Below are 18,010 nucleotides of genomic sequence, written 5' to 3' on the forward strand. Positions count from 1 at the left end.
GCATTTAAATTGAAAAGAGTCAACCCCGCGTGGCTCCGTTGTTGTATAAACATTTTGTTTTATACTTTTAGTTGACACCTATCTATTATCACGATTGCCAACGCATATTTTTAACGATTAATATCTTTAATTATCAACATTGTAAAATTATAAAAAGTGGATATCAATAAAATATACATTGAAACGATTCAAACAAGATTCCACATGAATATGTTATATCGTATCTATAACCCACAAAAGCGAGTCAAAGCATGTTCTGTGAATAGTGTAAAAGTCAAATGATGTCAACTAAAAAAAATTGAGGAAGTATATTTTACCATGAACGAAACGATAATTACCTCTATATAAGTATATCTTTTTGACATAGTGATATTTAATTTATTGATCTATCCAAATCCTACAAGTTCATACAAGGAGTTTTTTTTTTTTTTTTTTTTTTTTTTTTTTTTTTTTTTGAAAGATTCATACAAGGAGTTCACACTAAATATTACTTATAAATTCTATATTCATAATCCCAACAAATTAATTTTCATAAAGACTAAGGGCATGTTCTCTTCAGCTTATTTTCAGTTTTTAATTTCCTTCTCTCATAAAATATTCAGTTCAGTTCAATTCATTTCAGTTTAGCTCAGTTAAGTAAATAAGAACGGACCCTAAGCTTTAGAATAACAAAATATAATAAGGATAAAAAAATAAAAATTACTATACTTATCTTTTGTTTTTGTTTTTGTTTTTTTTTTTTTTGGAAACCAACTACTATATCTACCATTAGTGAAGTACCAATGTCCAAAAAAAAAAAAAAAGTTCATTAGTGAGGTAAAGTGATGATGTTGAGTATTGACAATTACTCAATGCAAGTATCCAAAATGTAAGTTTGAAACATCAGCATACAAAAGTTCCCATAAAGGCAAAAACCAACACAAAGGACGTAAAATGAAGTTAATCAGAACGTTTGTAAAACGGAGAAAATAACAGACCGTACCAAACTACCAACATTTAATGAAAAGGCAAAAACCAACACAAAGGACGCAAAATGGAATTAATTAGAACGTTAGCAATTTTAGTGAAACGGAGAAAATAACATACGGTACCAGACTACCAGCTCTCAATGAAAAGGGATAGAAAATAAGTGAACTTGTGGGTCCCAATTCAATTTTGAGTGCCTGCATAATCGCTTGATTGAGATATGGTGTACTCTTGAATATTTACTAGAATTAGAATTTCGTTAGATTTTCTCGGATTACATTGTCGGCTATTCTTTTGAGTGATAGATGGTCCAAGACTCCAAGTTTTCATTTTCACATGCATGAAAAAAATACTTAGATACCTAAATGTATCCTAAATTCTTCTGTAATGTCACATTTTACTTTTCTTTCTTTTTCGAATACCTTCAAGAATACCCTTATGACCAAGGACAACCACCTTCAACGGATAGCCATTTCTTAATTAAATGAATGCGTGGTTGAGAATGCATGCAATGGAGAAGATAGGGGGAGCGCGGGATTTTTAGCTTATACAATACTCTGTACTTTCTTTGTTTTTTTAGTTGATACTGTACGTTTTTTTTATTATTATGTTTGCCAATAAATAATTTTTTTTTTTAAAAAAAGTTGATTATATAAAAAAAAAATACAATTTGAAAAGGTTCTAACAAGTAACAAATATTAATGAGTATGTTTTACTATATCAAATAATCACAAAATAAAGCCAATCAAAGTAAGTTTATGAATAGTGTCAAAATTTTAAATTTGTCAATTAAAAAGGAATGGAGGAAGTATTATGCCAACAGAGAGGGAAAAAAAACTGAGATGGTATAGGTTTGATAGGCTGCTAAAGCTCTGATACTAAGCCAAGATTTGTGTAAATGATTTTCCTTAACATTGTATTGCTTAATATATATATATATATATATATATATATATATATATATATATATATATATATATATAACCTAAATGTAATCTAAAGGCCAATTAGGGCTTAAGCACAAATAACACAACTATACAACATATAGCCCAACATATAATGTAAAGATATAAGAATATAGAAAAAAAAAATGAAGAGCCTCTCAATAAGTTTCAATTCATTCAACTAGCTGTTATGTTCTTTTACCCTGAAAATACAAATAATTTAAGGAACAAAAATTTTCAACAAAGACGAATTAAGCCATGTTCTCTCCATTTTAATGATAAGAATATTAATTAAAATAATTTTAAATCGATAAAAAAATTTCAAACTTAGCTAGTTAGCTAAGTGATATAACAATAAGTTCATAGGATATACAAAAAGAGAACAGCTGTTAAAATGCAATGTTGAAAAAAATTCTGCGTATTAATATTTTCTAAAATTAATTAATTTAGACCAACTAGTGAATAAAATAAAATAAAATAAAATAAAAAACTATTTAAATTATGTTTAATTGTTGCAAATAATTTGAAACGGAGACCAGGTAGGAATAACTTCAATTCAGATCAAAAGTAATTCATCCAAGAATCATCCAATTCCCACAAATGTTGATCATCTATTTCCATGTCCAATAAAATGTTGAATTCATGATTATTAATTCCTTGAGAAGGATCATTATTGGTGTTATTATTGCCTGCAGCTTGATGATGATGATCCCCTGAGGATGAAGAACTCTCATTTGATCTCCACCTTCTAGTCTCGACCCTCGATCGAGCTTGTTCCGATGAACTTGGTTGATCATTATCAACTTGATGAGCTAATACCGGTCTATTCATGGGTGGTGGTGGTGGTGGTGCAGCCGGCCGCCTATCGAATGCTCGTAAGCACTTTGATTTAATGTAAACTCGGCATACCGTAAACTCTCCCTTTTGCTGTATGTATCAATTGTTTGTCAATAGACAGTTATTATTTTTTCATATATATATAAAAAATGATGAGATTGCACATTTACGAATGTAAGCTCGAAGATGAGCATGCAAGATGCATGTTTTTATGCAGAAATGTTACGTAAAATATTTGGCAAACAAATATTCAAATGATCATTATAAAAATTTTAGATAAAATGTAGGAAAAAATCACTTTTCATCAGCATGTGTCTTATATGGAAGCGAATGACTTATATTACATCATTATTTTTTCCCCATTTTTTATCTTCTCAAATTCCAAAACTACGGAGTATACAAATATTTCAATAAAAATAATTAAGATTGTGACCATACATTTTTGAAATAAAAAGTGAAGAATATTCTTTTTCCAAAAAGAAATTACTCCTTTCGTTTCGTAATAATCACAACAATTTGTTTTTTAATTTTTTATACTATTTATATGCTAAATTTGACTATATTTTTTTACGAATATACAAAAAACACATGTTGACATGTAAATTATTTTTGATTGGTTTTTAAGTATTTTTTTTATTATATTAATTTATACTTCTTAGTAATATAGAATTATAAACATTAGTGGTCCAACTTATATATTGACGTGTATACTGGTCAAAGTATTGTGATTATTATAAGTGGAGGGAATAAAGTGTATTCTATTCACCTGATTTTCACTAATCTGAATTTATCAAAACTTAACTTAACTTATTTGAACTTTTTAAAACTTATTTTAGTTGTAATTTGAACTTTGAAAACCCTTATTAGAACTTATTTTTCCTGAACTTAACTTGTCTGAATTTATTTTTCCTGAACTTAACTTATCTGAATATATATTAACTTATCTGAATTTATTAGAACTGAAATAAATAAAAATAAGGTGAACAGAATTAGATTAGTAAGTTGACAAAAGAAGCCAAAAAATATTTGGAATCTTGGAGTAATTACAAAGATGGGTTCTTGCTAAAAGACGAATAAAAACAAAACGACCCCGACCAATTTCAAAAGAATTTCCATAATTCTATATTGACTAACATTCAAGTTTCGTACAAAAAAAATTATGCTTGCCTAACACAATCAGTTGCGGTCGTGCTGAGCCTGAGAGTAGGCAAATTTGTTTTTGCTTGTCTTGTCATACAACTAGACCTATACATTATACTTTTAAACAATTTTTTATTTTTATCTTATGATGTTGCAATTTAAAATTCAATTTATAAATTGTCACGTTTTTTGTGCCATCTTCTTAAAAAATTATCTTTAATATAGGTAATTACTTATTAGATTAATTTATTTCATTAAAGAGGTTGATTATAATGCTAACGAGCGTCCTGGAGCGTTAGATAAGGATAAATTATATTGGTTGAAATGGTATTAAGTTAGGAATTCATGATAAAATCACGCGTCATTCGGTGTAATTAATGTTAATTTTACTCTAATATTTGCACTTTAATTCTCTTATCTAACGTCCCGGGAGCGCTCATTAGCTTTTGCCTAATATAATATATATTCCGACCACCATTTCAAAAGTATCACTAAAATATTCAAACCAATCTATAACAAGATCTTACACTTTTGAAAAATTACCCTCATTCTAAATTGTGCTTAATTTGATTAAAAAATAAAATACTGTACCTAACAGTATATAAATTAAACACAAACCATCAACGATATATATATATTTGTCTAACGAATGTAATGATGTTATGCTTTTGTTCACATTTCTAATGATTTACGAGCAATATCTTTAGGATAGTTTAACATTCTATTAATACGAGTTTGAGTAGCACCCGTAAACCGAGAGAGAGAGTCAACATCACAAGCCTAAATGAGGTTTCATCCAAAAACCATATGATAATAAGAGGAGTAGCCCTTAGCCTTATAAAATAATTAACTTTTGACCAATGTAGGAGACTTACATGTGATGATATTTGGGAAGGTTATTCTTCAACACATTCACTTCTATAATTTCTCTCTCTAATTTTTCATTTTTTTTTTATTATTATCTAATTAATATATCAATATATGATGAAAAAGAAAATGTTTCATTTATAGTTTTTACTCCCAATTTTACTTTCAATAACCCATGTATCACACGTTAAAAGACTAGTTTTATTAAAATTTGAAACTATACTTTGTGAATAATCTAATAAAATTTCACATGATTACATTATTTTATGTATGAATCGGTGATTTATGGTTACGGTTAGTCACATTTAATGTTTTAAAAGAAAATTATTCAATGAATGAAAGTATGAAACAACTACGTCTCATTTATTTATAAGATTTTTTACAATATATTACATTAATAGAACTATTCAAAAACAATTGTTAAGTCTTAAGAACTTTTAACATTTTCATTGCATCAATGAAATTCTCTATTAAAAATTTTAAGCTAATAAGGATAGCACCAAAAGAATAATAATGAATTATATTTAAGGATTAACTTACTGAATTTACAAAATAATCTAAGTACGTACTCTCTAATATTCTAGGACAATACTATAATTAATTTCAATAAAAACAAAAAAAAAAAAAAAAAAAAAAAAAAATTAACTTACTGTTATAATAAAAGTTTGAATATATATGGTGTTATAATCCATTTTTGAAAAATATGTAGTGTTATTTTCCAAAATTTTCTATAAATTATTATGAGTTGACATTACAAAAGTTATAAAATTAATAATAATAAAAATTATTACTCCATATTACGGAGTATTATTATATACTGTTTTTGTTAAAAATTATGGAAATTAATTTGAGTTGACCTTACACAAATTATTTGAATTAACGACACATCAAAAAAAAACTTGTGGAGCTAATCATGGCGTGATAAATCCCTAATGACTTAATGAGAGGAATTGAAATCTAAATGACATATGCATGTTAATTACTCATTCAATGAGTACATAGCCATTGATGATCAATTTGCACCCAAATAATATTAGAGTAATGCTGTATGCAGCCCTTATAAACATTTAATATCTTTTTTAAGTTGAGAATTTATCGACAATTTATGAGTAAATTAGTGTAATAAATATTTATTTATTGTCAATTCATTCACTTTTAGCTTCTTATATGGCTGTATATATCTTTTTCCAAAATATAATAGTATGGAAAATTTGTAACTAGTCTATTATATGGTGTAAAAAAAAAAAGTCTATTATTGTAGAAGATGGAGAAGGAAAAATTAGTCTATTATAGTAAAAATAAAAAATAAAAAAGAAAAAGAAATATACTTACAGATGGAGCAGGATTAGTAGAAGATGAGGATTGATCATCAATGGCTATGTACTCATTCATCTTCCAGTCAGTCTTAGAGCCTGATCGACTGCGAGCTCGGCCACGGTAGAAAACCATTGTCCTCTTAATACCTATAATTTTATTCGAGGAGTAGACGTAACTTGGAGATCCGGTTGCCTTCCAGTAACCGAGGGTGGTGAGGCGGTTCGGCCGTCCTCCATTAGCTTCTCGCTCTTGTTTTGGTATGAAGAAGAACCATTCTTGCAGCTGTGGATCATTCCTACATCGCTCTCCTGATAATTCTGCAATGCAGGCAGAATAATATAATCTTTTAAGAGAGGAAATTTATGCTAAAAAAAAAAAAAAAAAGAGAAGATATAAATTAGGTTTTCACAAAGTTTTATGTGTGGTTGTGGTCGGGATTACTTGTAAAAAGAAATATACTACCCCCATTTCTTATTATATACAACAAAAGAATATTTTATGTCTCACAAATCATACCTCTTTGTTGTACATAATAAGAAACGAAGTTAGTATTACTTATTTCACGTAAAACAAGCTCTTAGGTTTTATATATACTATATCCGTTTTATATTTTTTTGCAACTTTGAAATGTTTTATATCTCATAAATAATATCCTAAAGTTGCCAAAAAAAAAAAATAAAACAGAGGTAGTACAATTTTTAAAATTCTAAATAGGAAAAAAGGTTTAGGGATCATAGTTTTTTTTTTTCATGCTGTATTTAGTTAACCTAATGGTGTGATATAGTGTTCAATTTTGTTAAACGTGAGAAATTAAAGGTAGGTGGAATAGATAGGGCACCTTTTTTTAGAACCATTTTAAAATGATGATAAAATTAACAATTTTTCTCAAAAGTTTATTAAAAAAAACCTTAACCTTTGCTACTTAATTAGTTTATTGTACATAAATATTACCTCGTCCTTTCTATCTATATATCTATATCTCTTTTAATACAAACATATATATATATATATATATATATATATATATATATATATATATATATATATATATATATATATATATATATATATATATATATATCCAAAATTGAGTGTGATAAGATATTGAGCATATGATAGTGATGATCGATCTTTAGATAAAATAATTAATTTTTTTTATCAAAAAGAACTTGAATCTAACCAGTTAAAACTAATCTTCGAATCCAAATTAGCCCAAAGGGTGAACCGGGTAGAACACCAAAAAGAAAATATAATTGGTTCGACTCTACATTTATGTGCCGGACAAAAGGAATATATATGTTGTCACTTGATGAGATAGCTTACTAAGTTACCAAGCTAGCTAGCTACCTTAACATACCGTACATTTTATTTTTAGTTGTGATTATCCATTGCGTATTACTTACAAGTTTATCTTATTTCCAACTTATTGGTATGCAATGCTCATATATATGTATTATGTAACAAAAATAGTAATGTGATTTGACTAAAATCTCGATTACAATGTGACTAATAATTTCAAATGATAGAAGTATATAAAAACCAGAATTAATTAAAAAGTGACTTGAAACAAATTAAGATGTACGAAGTAAATTAAAATCGAAGGGTTGAGATCGAAGATAACATACGTGGAAGATCCCATGGATTATAGTCGTAAATATAAACCACAGGTATAACACCATCGATATCTTGTGTTGCTCGTCCTTGAAGCTTTTGTTGAAGATAAAATGATATTAACTCTTCTTCTGTAGGATAAAATCGAAACCCAGGTGCTTCCATTGTACAAGTAATTATTATTTCATCAACGAACTTCACCTTTTTTTTTAAAATAAAAATAAACAATAAATGTAAGCAAATAAAAAAAGACGAAGATCAAGTGAAATAATGATGATGATAAGAATGAATAAATAATGGAACACAATCAGTCAATCAAAGGGGCGTGTGGAAATTTCTTAGAAAAAAGTTATGATGTGTTAAAAAAAAAAAGAATGTACACGGTTTGTTAAAGAATAATATTCAAGCTATAGCGTGTGTAAGTAAGTACAACAAAGACTATTATTGAATGAAATATTATTGAATGAAACGGTGAGTCAACAGTCAAGCTTACGAAGAATTATGTTTCTGAACGTAGGATTAAGATACTACTTACTACCTCCGTTAAATATTACTACGTATGCCGTAGTTGAAACTTTAGAATTATATCTCACAAATAAGAAAAACTTTTATATACACCCGATTTACACTAATGTTAGTGTACATCGAGTAGTATAAGGGTAACTTTATATACACCCGGTTTACACTAATATTAGTGTACATCGAGTAGTATAAAGGTAACTTTTAGATAATTTTAAAGTAACTTTTTGCCTTTTTTTGGGTAACTTTCAACATAATACAATTTTTATATAAATAGACAAAAAAAGTTTTATAATGGTAATTTAAGTACATTCAATCACTAACAAATTGATTTTTAGTCATTTAAAATGTGATTATTTACTAATAAAGCGTAGATAATTTTTATTTGTATTGGGTTACTTTTATGCATATTGGGGTAATTTTTATTCATTTAAGGGGTAACTTTTGTTCATTTTATTGTATATCCGATTTTTTTAAAAGTTTAATTTGTCCACAAATAATATACTAAAGTTGCAACTACTCCCTCCGTCCCTTTTTTACATTCCTGCTTTCCTTTTTGGGTATTCCAAAATTACATTCCTCTTTTCCTTTTTTAGTAAGTATTTTTTTTTTCCAAATATCCCAAATTATCCCTCTTTTTCTGTTTTGTAATTAATGCTCACTCTTACTTTCCTATTCTCATTCTTATTTTTCCCCTAAAAAAATTTAGAATCTTTGTGCCTAAATTTAGATGAATATGATTAGTTCTTAATTTTCCAATAGAAGCATGTTATTGGTCCTTTTTTTTGCAAAAGATTGATGACATGACATCATTAAATATTAATCTATCTTTGATTTACTCAAAGACATCATTTAATGTTTTGTACTTCCCATTATGTTTTGTTTTATTGTTATTTGTTTTATTCTTAGTTTCTTAATTCCCGTGTAATTTTACGAACAGGAATGTAAAAAATGGACGGAGGGAGTAATATTTAACGAAAGTAGTACATTACACCTTTTGTTTCTAAAAATAAATACTCCCTTTACTAATAAATAATTGATACATTTAACTTTTTTCTCAACATTGACCATTTTAGACCTAGCCTGAAACTCATTTTAGAAAAATTTGACTTTTATCCCCTAAAAAAACAAAAATTGCATTGTCTTTAATTTTACCACCCAATAATCTTCAAATTTTTTTATTTTGCCACCAAAAATGAATTAAAAGTTGGATTGTTTCACCATTACTTAACGGATTCCATCCATGAACCCATTAATTCATCTTCAAAAAAAAAAAAAAATTAAGGCTATTGAGTTTATCAGGTTCAGTTAGGTAGAGAATAGTCCCTTAACGGATTGAAAACACTATGTTTGTTAAAAAAATGTATGTTGTATGTCAAATATTGAATTTATTTGATTTCCAAAATAAACTAATTAACAATATGCCCAATTTAATTGTTTGAATCTAAATCAAAGACCTAACACCAATAGATTGATTAAAAATTAATTGGATCGTGCACCCAAATGCACAATGCGCATTTATACATCTGTTTAAGAATGACACTCAATAAATTAAAACATAAACACGCGTCCCTCAATACCTACCCTAAAGAACATGAGGGTAAATTCAAAGAACATGGATCATTATGATCATAGAAGCTAGCTAAACTTAATAAACATGAACTCGAAATTAAAGTGCATAAGGGGTAAAAGAAAATAATATGAAGATTATAAATCCCAAAATAGCATCGAAAAATATTGTGTAGAACGGACTCATGTGAGTCCGTTCTATTACGCGGCGTGCGCTCGGCCCGTTTCTTTAAAGTTCAGCCCGCGCGTGGCCCGATCTTTAAATAACCATGGTTTTTTTTTAAAAAAAAAAACCCAAACCCAACGTCCCGCCTTTCTCCTTCTTCTTCTCACCCACTTTTTCTGCATTCTCACTCCATTTTCATCAGTTACACTCCATTACTATCGGCTTAACTTCACGTTTCCGAATTATTCGCATCACTACTTCATTTTTCATCTTTAATTTTATTTGCATGTATTTAATTTTTACTTCTTTTATATAAACCCTAACTTTCGTCATTTTCGACTCTATTAATGGCTGACATTCCGTCGATTAAAGATTCTTCTCCTTTAAAAGTTTATGTTAAACGAAGTAAACAAGCACGAAAACAGCAGAAGACAGTTGCAATGGCTGAAAGGTTTATTATATTTCAGTTATTTTTAGGTTGTACTGTTTTTTTAAAAATCCATTTTTATAAGTTATTATTTCGTTCTGTAGGGTCGATTCAGAACCTCCATTGAAGAAGCGTGGTCCTAAACCTGGTTTTAAACGAAGTCGACCTGTTAGGTGTGAAATTTTGTTTCTATTTAATTCGCAAAAAGATATAGCATTCTGTACTTGTTGTTTTATATAGAATCTTTTTTCTTTGGAAACATACCATATCTGATTATTATATTGTAATTTGATAATAACAGGATTTACAATTACTTTGTCAGGAATTGTAATTTTTCTATCAGAAATTAGCTTATTCTTCTGTGATAAATCATATATATGCCAATTAGCTTGTCTTGAATTTGATTATTTTATTTTGATAATAGTTTATGTTTTCCAGGATTTAGGTTTTTTTTGTCAGAAATTAACTTCTTTTTGTCAGTATTTAAATTATATCAGTAAGGAATAATATTTCTTCAATCCGAAATAAGATTACTTTTATCAGTAATAAGATATATATGTGACACATTACATTAGTTAGGGATAATAATTTTTTCATCAGGAATAAGATTATTTTGGTCAGAAATGAGTTTATTTTTGTCAGGAAAAATATATTTATGCTCAGAAATAAGATTACTAATTTCAGGAATAACATAATTATTATCATGAATAAGAATGTTTTATATAGCTCTCAATTTTAATGTCATTTTTTACTTTTCAATTTTTCAGTTCTCTTACTGAAGATGAAATTTCAGACTTAGAGCTTGGTAATAAATCTGGTCCCAATCATCTTTGTCAAATTCTGGAAGATTTAAGTGATAAGCAAAAGAAGGATGTAACAGACATTGGTTTTGGTGGATTGCTTCATATGAATTTGAAGGATAATATTAGCCATCAGTTGTACGGTTATTTAGTAACTCATTATAATCCCAAGGCAAGAAATGTGATAGTTGGTACAAAGGAACATGCTATTCATATTAATAGTTCTGATATTGCTGATGCTTTGGGTATTCCTTATACTAATCTAGTTGTGAAAGAGATTTCAAAAAACAAGAAAGGATTTAATCCTGATGACAATTTGAAGTTAGAGTGGAGGAAGTTTTTGTGTTTGGATGTAGAAGATGAATCGGAAAAAGGAAATGACTCTGGAACTAACAAGAAAAAGAAGAGGAAAACTGGTGATGAATCTGAAAAAGGTTTTCAAAGAGCAGTTCAAACTAAGAAGAAGAAGACATATGTCAATTTTCTTACTTATCAAACATTGTTTGAGAAATATAGAGAGGGAGGTTATGAATTCAAGAGACTCTTTGTTATGTTTGCTATATCTAACTTTTTGGCTCCAATTGGTGACAAGTCCCCAAATTTTAACATTATCAAGTCTTTGGAAGATGTACGTTTCATAAAGACTTACAACTGGGCTGGTTATGTGATGGATTGGTTATGTGATTCAATAGCAGACTTTCAGGCTCTTGTTTTGAAGAAGAAAGCAGGAGAAGTATTGAAAACTAAATCAAAACAAGTAAATGGCTGTCTGGTTGCATTTGTAATTGCTTTTTTGCAAAAGTTTGAGTTTGGGACCACTTTAGATAGGAAGCCATTTGTAATGAATTGGTCTTGTGAAAGTCTGAATGAGAGGATTAAAGCCATTGCTGAAAATATCGATTACGGTACTGTGAAATTGTATCCTCAGACATTACCATTACAGTTTGCTGGGAAAAGTGAACAGGAGCTTCTAAAATCTTTTCAGTTGGATAGCATTGAGTTTAAACTTGAAGATACTAGTGATGATGATTCTGGAGAAAATAAGGAAGGTCAGGGTGTACAATCTGCTACCATTGATTTGAAAGTTGAAGATGACAAAGCTAGATATGTAATGTACAGGATTCCTAAAGAGTACCCCACTGATGATGAGATTGATAAAATGGACATTGATGTAAGTTTAAAATCTCATCTTTTTATTAATTTTGTAAAGATTTTTCTTCAAGAATTCATACTGAATAAGCTGCTGTTATGTACTAGCTCTTTTTGTCAGGAATTAAGTGATTAATATAGAATAGAATATAATATGAATGAGGATTAATTATAGTCAGATATTAGTTTAGTTTTATCATGAGTAAGAAATTTAATATCAGGAAATAAATTATCTCAATCAGCATTAATATTGTCACTCAAAAATTAAATTACTTATATTAGGAATATGATAATTATGGTCAGGAATGGAATTATTTTAATCATAAAATAAGTTATATCTCAATTAGGAACGACGTTATTTCAGTCAGAAATTAGATTACTTTTATCAGGAATAACACAATGTTACTCAGGAATATGATAATTTTAGTCAAGGATGAATTCTTTTAGTCAGGAATATGATAATGTTAGTCAGGAATAATATTGTTTTTGTCAGAAATTATATTACTTTTATCAGGAATTAGAATGTTGTAATGCCTTTGTAGGTAGGATATTTTATTATATTTTACTCATTCACTCTTTATTCTTTTTTTTTTATTAGGCTGTGAAGAAGAAAATGATGAAATTTGGTCGTGACTTGAAGATCGTATCAGAGAACCAAATTCACTTTGCTATTGACTTGAAGGATGAAGCAATAAAAACTTCACAAGAATCTCAATCTCAAGGAGAAGATGATGTATATTCCCATCCTCAATTCTTAGCAAAAATTGATGAAATAGTGTTAGCTGCTATGCAGAGCAAAAAGTTGGCCACTGATTTGGATAATTTTGATCTTAAGCTTAAGACTGATGAAATTGTAAGTTTAATTACCATTATCATCATCTTATATATGAAATTAATTTAAGATTTATGTTTGACATTAATATTTATTTTACATAGGTGAATAATGTTATTGCTGATCTTAATTTGGAGAAAGACCAAAGTCAAGATATACGTGAAAGAGATAATTTAGAGGGTTCTAATAAAGTAAAAGAATTCAATGTAGAAGAAGAAACTGATATACCTGAAAGTGGTATGCCTGAAGATATACCAGAGAAAAATACAGATGAAGGCAACTTCTTGACTGGTGTAGAAGCTGGTACTGTATATTCTGAACCTGGCACAGCACCATCAGAAAATATGGTTAGCTCAGTTGGTCGGGAGGGTGTTCTTGGTTCTACAACCATGGTTGGTCATGAGTTGGTTACAGGATCATTAGAAACTTCAACATCGCCTCCTAGAACACCAAGGAAAGCCAGGGGACTCAATGAAATTTATTCTACTTGTTTGAATGATAATCAGGCTAGGGTTGTGCAAGAAGGTAAGAGTTTTTCCACGGGAGCTGATTCTATGCCAAAGTTTCAATTAATTACTCCTACTCCTCCTTCTCCTCAATCATCTTTACTACCATACCAAGAACAAAATGCTGAAGTTACTGAAAAAGAAGTTCCAGTAACTAATGAAAAAGAAAGAAAAATTGACAAGGATGATGACAGCACATCTAAGGTCTAATATCTGTATTTTATTTGAATAATTTATTAAAATAATTATTGTATTTAAATTTGATATTTTATATAAATAAATATATATATTTTTTAATTTCTGTAATACATATGTTTTCAGGTTTTTACTAAATCTGATGATGTAATACATAGTAAAGTTACAGAAGAACATCATTTACCTATTGATGAGGTGCATCAGGTAATTTTTTATGTTATTTTTTTCATGAATTAAAGTATTTTGGTCAGAAATTAGATTTATTTTGTCATGAATAAAACTCATTTTATCATAAATTTGTTTGTTTCTTATTGTCAGGAATTAGATTTTTTTTTTCATTTATTATATAAGTTTTTTCAGTAATTTAAATATTTTTGCCATGAATTAAAATATGCCTGAAAGCAATAGGGTTACAAATCAGATTAAATTTATCAGGAATAAGAATATTTTAGGCAGGTATTAGATAAGTTTGGGCATTAGGAACTAAATTATTTCAATCAGGAATAAAGTTGTTCTTGTCAGATATTAGAAATTAACTTATTTTTAAAACTAATTATAATTTCTGATTAAAGTATTCTTATTACAATACGTTTTTTTATCAGGAAAAAGATGTATTCATTCAGCTATTAGATTACCTATATCTGTAATAAGAATTTTTGATTCACGATTCATATTATATTTATATAGTTTATTATTGTTTGGATTTAGATTACTTTTGTTTGATTTTAATACATTTTATTTTTCTTCCTGAAAGGTAAGCCTAGAGATACAACTACAGTTTTAGATTTAATGAGAAGTAAATATGTTGCAAAGGAGTCTGTTCCAAAGGAATCTGTACCAATTGCAATTTTAGAATCTCCTACTTCTGGTAATGCTGAACCAATTTTAATAGATAAAACTCCTACTCCTCTTATTGCTGCTGATTTGTCTCAAGATGAGCTTATGGAAATAGGAACTCAGCCTCCTAAAACACACATTCAGTTAATTGATGTAGAGAAAATTCCTATTGGTGCAAATGATCCACCTGAAACTACCTTTATTGCTGCTGATACATATGCTGAAAATAGGGTTGAGAGATGGCAATATTTAAGAGATAAACAGCAGTTAGAATTGCAGGCTAATTTGGAAGCAGCTGGTGATTCAGATTGGGTATATCCGCCTATTGATAAGATTCCGATTCAAAATCGAGAAATTCTTGTCTCTAGGAGTTTGCAGGAAAATAAGCCTCTATATCTGAAAAATTTAGGTGAGCATGAAAGATACATGTGTGACTTCCTCTTTTTTAGGCAATATGACGAGGAGAAAGAGTTATATCCTACAGGAGAAGGTGAGGGAGTTAAGTTGCGTAACAACAGCCGGTATGTGGAAGATACTGGTACTGTTATATGTCAATTTGCCACTGAAGATATTTCCCAAAGCGATATTATTTTGGTAAAAGAGGAGTTCTGTTCACTGCGTCCCTCCGTCTGGGTTAATAGTGCTATTCATGATGCTTGGGCTTCTGTGCTGAATATTGAAGAGAGCAAAATAACTGACAGAGATATTTTTCAGTACAAAAGATTTGTTTTTCATACTGGAGTTGCTGTAAGTTTTTTTTTGTTTTTCTTTACTTATTATCATTTGAATTTTTATGTATATATCATAATATATTTTTTAATCTTTTGTATTGTAGGAGACTATACAGAGATATATAACAAATAGAGAAAAATATAAAAAAGAAGTGAAGTACATCAAAGAACAGGAAAATTTTTTGAAATCTTTGGAAAATGATCCAGAAGAATATGCAAAGTTTAGGGATCAGTTTACAAAAAAGGAGCTTGATTTAGAATTGAAAAAAACATGATTCTCATGATGTTTATGTTTCCATTGATAAATGGGTTAAACGATTTCCAACGCTCAACATAGCTGAAGTAGAGTTGGTAAGTTTTTAACTTTATTTCTTGTTTTACTTAGGTAATATATTTTTATTTTCAGGTACTAGCTTTTAAAGTCAGGTATTAATTTATTTTTGTCATGTATAACAATATTTTCTTCAGGAATTAAACAGTCTTAGAGTTAGAGTTTTGGATTTAACATTTTTAAGTTTAACATAACTGACAGGGTAAAGTCGTATCCCCTAATCAAAAATATTACCTAAATTCTCTAACTAAAATAGATAGGGAAGAAGGGTCGAACCACAAGGAAACAAGTCAATTTATTCCTAATTAATTAAAAGTAATCTAAATTATTAAGTAATAATTTGTTGTTATTAAAGATCTATACTACGAAGAATATGAGCAAGGAGAATAAAATAAGAGAAATCAAATATTAAAAGACCTAGGGCACAGGTTCACTAATAAACAACATTCCAGGGTAAAACATAATAATCAACCATTAACGCATCAATCAATCAGATCATAAAGGGCTTTCGCTACGTATTACAATCACAGAGTTAATTTACCGGTATTAAATCTCATCTCTCGAATCTCAACTTAACCATTTATAAATTAGTCTGCCTATTGAAACTAAGCCTAAACATTAATTCTCATCTCTCGAATCTCGAATCAATATTGCCAAACTCATACAATTAAACCAGGCCTAATCTAATTGCATAGCATTAAATCAATCAATAGGAAATTAATTAAGCATTAACAATCAGCAATCATAATTTACCCCTTCATATTATTTATTAGATCCCCATAAACCCTAGAAAGTAAACTACTCAGACATGATTAGAAATAAAACTAAACAAAGCAATTAAACAAGTCATAAGGAATTGAAGGAATAAAAATACTGAAATTAATAAAATAGAAATCGTACCGAATCGACGGAATTACAAACGGAGTTTTTTTAAGAACAAGAGAAAGAGTAAAGGTTTAGAGAGAGAAAATCTAAGTAGAGAGAGAAAAGTAGTAAGTGTGTGTAAAAGAAGTCCTCAACTTACTTAAATAAATTACATCAAAATACTAAGCAAGGAAATTCTACGCTAAACGAAACTAATCGGAGCCTAAACAAACCCCCTAAAACTCGCGCCCGGTCGGGCGCCGTACCGCCTGGCCGGGCTCGCCTTTTTGTTGCTAAAATCACCTCTCGCGCCCGGTCGGGCGCGTGCTCCGGGCGCGATGATCTTCTCTTCTTTGCTCGCCCCGCCCGGCCGGGCGCGCCTTCGGGCGAGGCCTTATGGCCCCGGGCGGAGCTCTTGGGCACCAATAATGGACTTTGATTGGGCCTTTACTCCTAAGCCCAATCGGATTTCCTCCTTGGGTCTTTGAACTCGGTCCAAACGCCTCGGGATTTCCAATACCGAGTCCTTAATCACCGATTTGCTTCTTTTAATCGGCCTCGGGCTTCAATCAGTGGTCGTGTTCCTCCAATGCTCGTAGTCGCTACTCGAAAATCTGGGAAAATGCTCCAAAAGTGCAATTTCCTACAAAACTCAACCAAAACTACGAAAACACCAATTAGTAATAAAAGTGGCTCGAAAGAGCCAAAAACACTACTAATTATGACCAAGGGACGGGGGTAAATCACTATATAAAATGAACATATCAAACTCCCCCAAGCCAAACCTTTGCTTGTCCCTAAGCAAAGAGCTCATCAATGAACATATAAAACATGCCTCACCCCAATAATCAAAACAAGCACAAACGATTCAAAGCAAATCTAATGAACATGCTTCAACATCAATCAATCTCATTCATCCAATCACCCTAAGCTTCCTCCCCTAAAATTGTCAAATAGAGCAAACCACAAGAGCATATAGAATTCAAGACTAGCGCTCACACACTCAACTCTCATTTATGTGGCGAGTAAAAGATGTACTCGATCGCTCTCCATCCCAACCCCTTTATGTGAACAATGCCCTCCCAAACTCACAACACTCGTGTGTTTAAAGAGACATACACTCAACCTAATAGTCGACTCGGAATATGCCAAGTCATAACTTGCATTGATAAGCAACACTTTCACATTTGCACAACTCTATGCACAAGGTACGCGCACATTTAAAAGTTTAATTCTCTCGGAAGGATTATCTTGTCGTGCCATCTCTTAGTCTTCTCCTTATAGATACGCGCACTATCATAGGCCATCAACCTAAACTCATCAAGTTGGTTGAGTTGTAATAGCCTCTTTTCTCCCGCTAGCTTAGCATCCAAATTGAGCTCCTTAATAGCCCAATATGCCT

The 18,010-nt window shown here is 29.8% G+C and overlaps 1 protein-coding gene across 1 annotated transcript; it reads right to left on the minus strand.

The window, feature by feature from the left end:
• Window positions 1-2,319: 2,319 nt before the first annotated feature.
• On the minus strand, window positions 2,320-8,035 carry LOC145572567 (NAC domain-containing protein 90-like). Its single transcript, XM_081631533.1, has 3 exons — window positions 7,697-8,035; window positions 6,087-6,388; window positions 2,320-2,837 (listed from the first exon to the last, which is right to left on the minus strand). The coding sequence occupies exons 1-3, from the start codon at window positions 7,845-7,847 to the stop codon at window positions 2,472-2,474; spliced, it is 819 nt and encodes a 272-aa protein (XP_081487659.1). The 5' UTR covers window positions 7,848-8,035; the 3' UTR covers window positions 2,320-2,471.
• Window positions 8,036-18,010: the final 9,975 nt, after the last annotated feature.

The sequence above is a fragment of the Chenopodium album genome, chromosome 12, assembly GCF_948465745.1.
Source record: "Chenopodium album chromosome 12, dcCheAlbu1.1, whole genome shotgun sequence".
Classification (NCBI taxonomy): Eukaryota; Viridiplantae; Streptophyta; class Magnoliopsida; order Caryophyllales; family Amaranthaceae; genus Chenopodium; species Chenopodium album.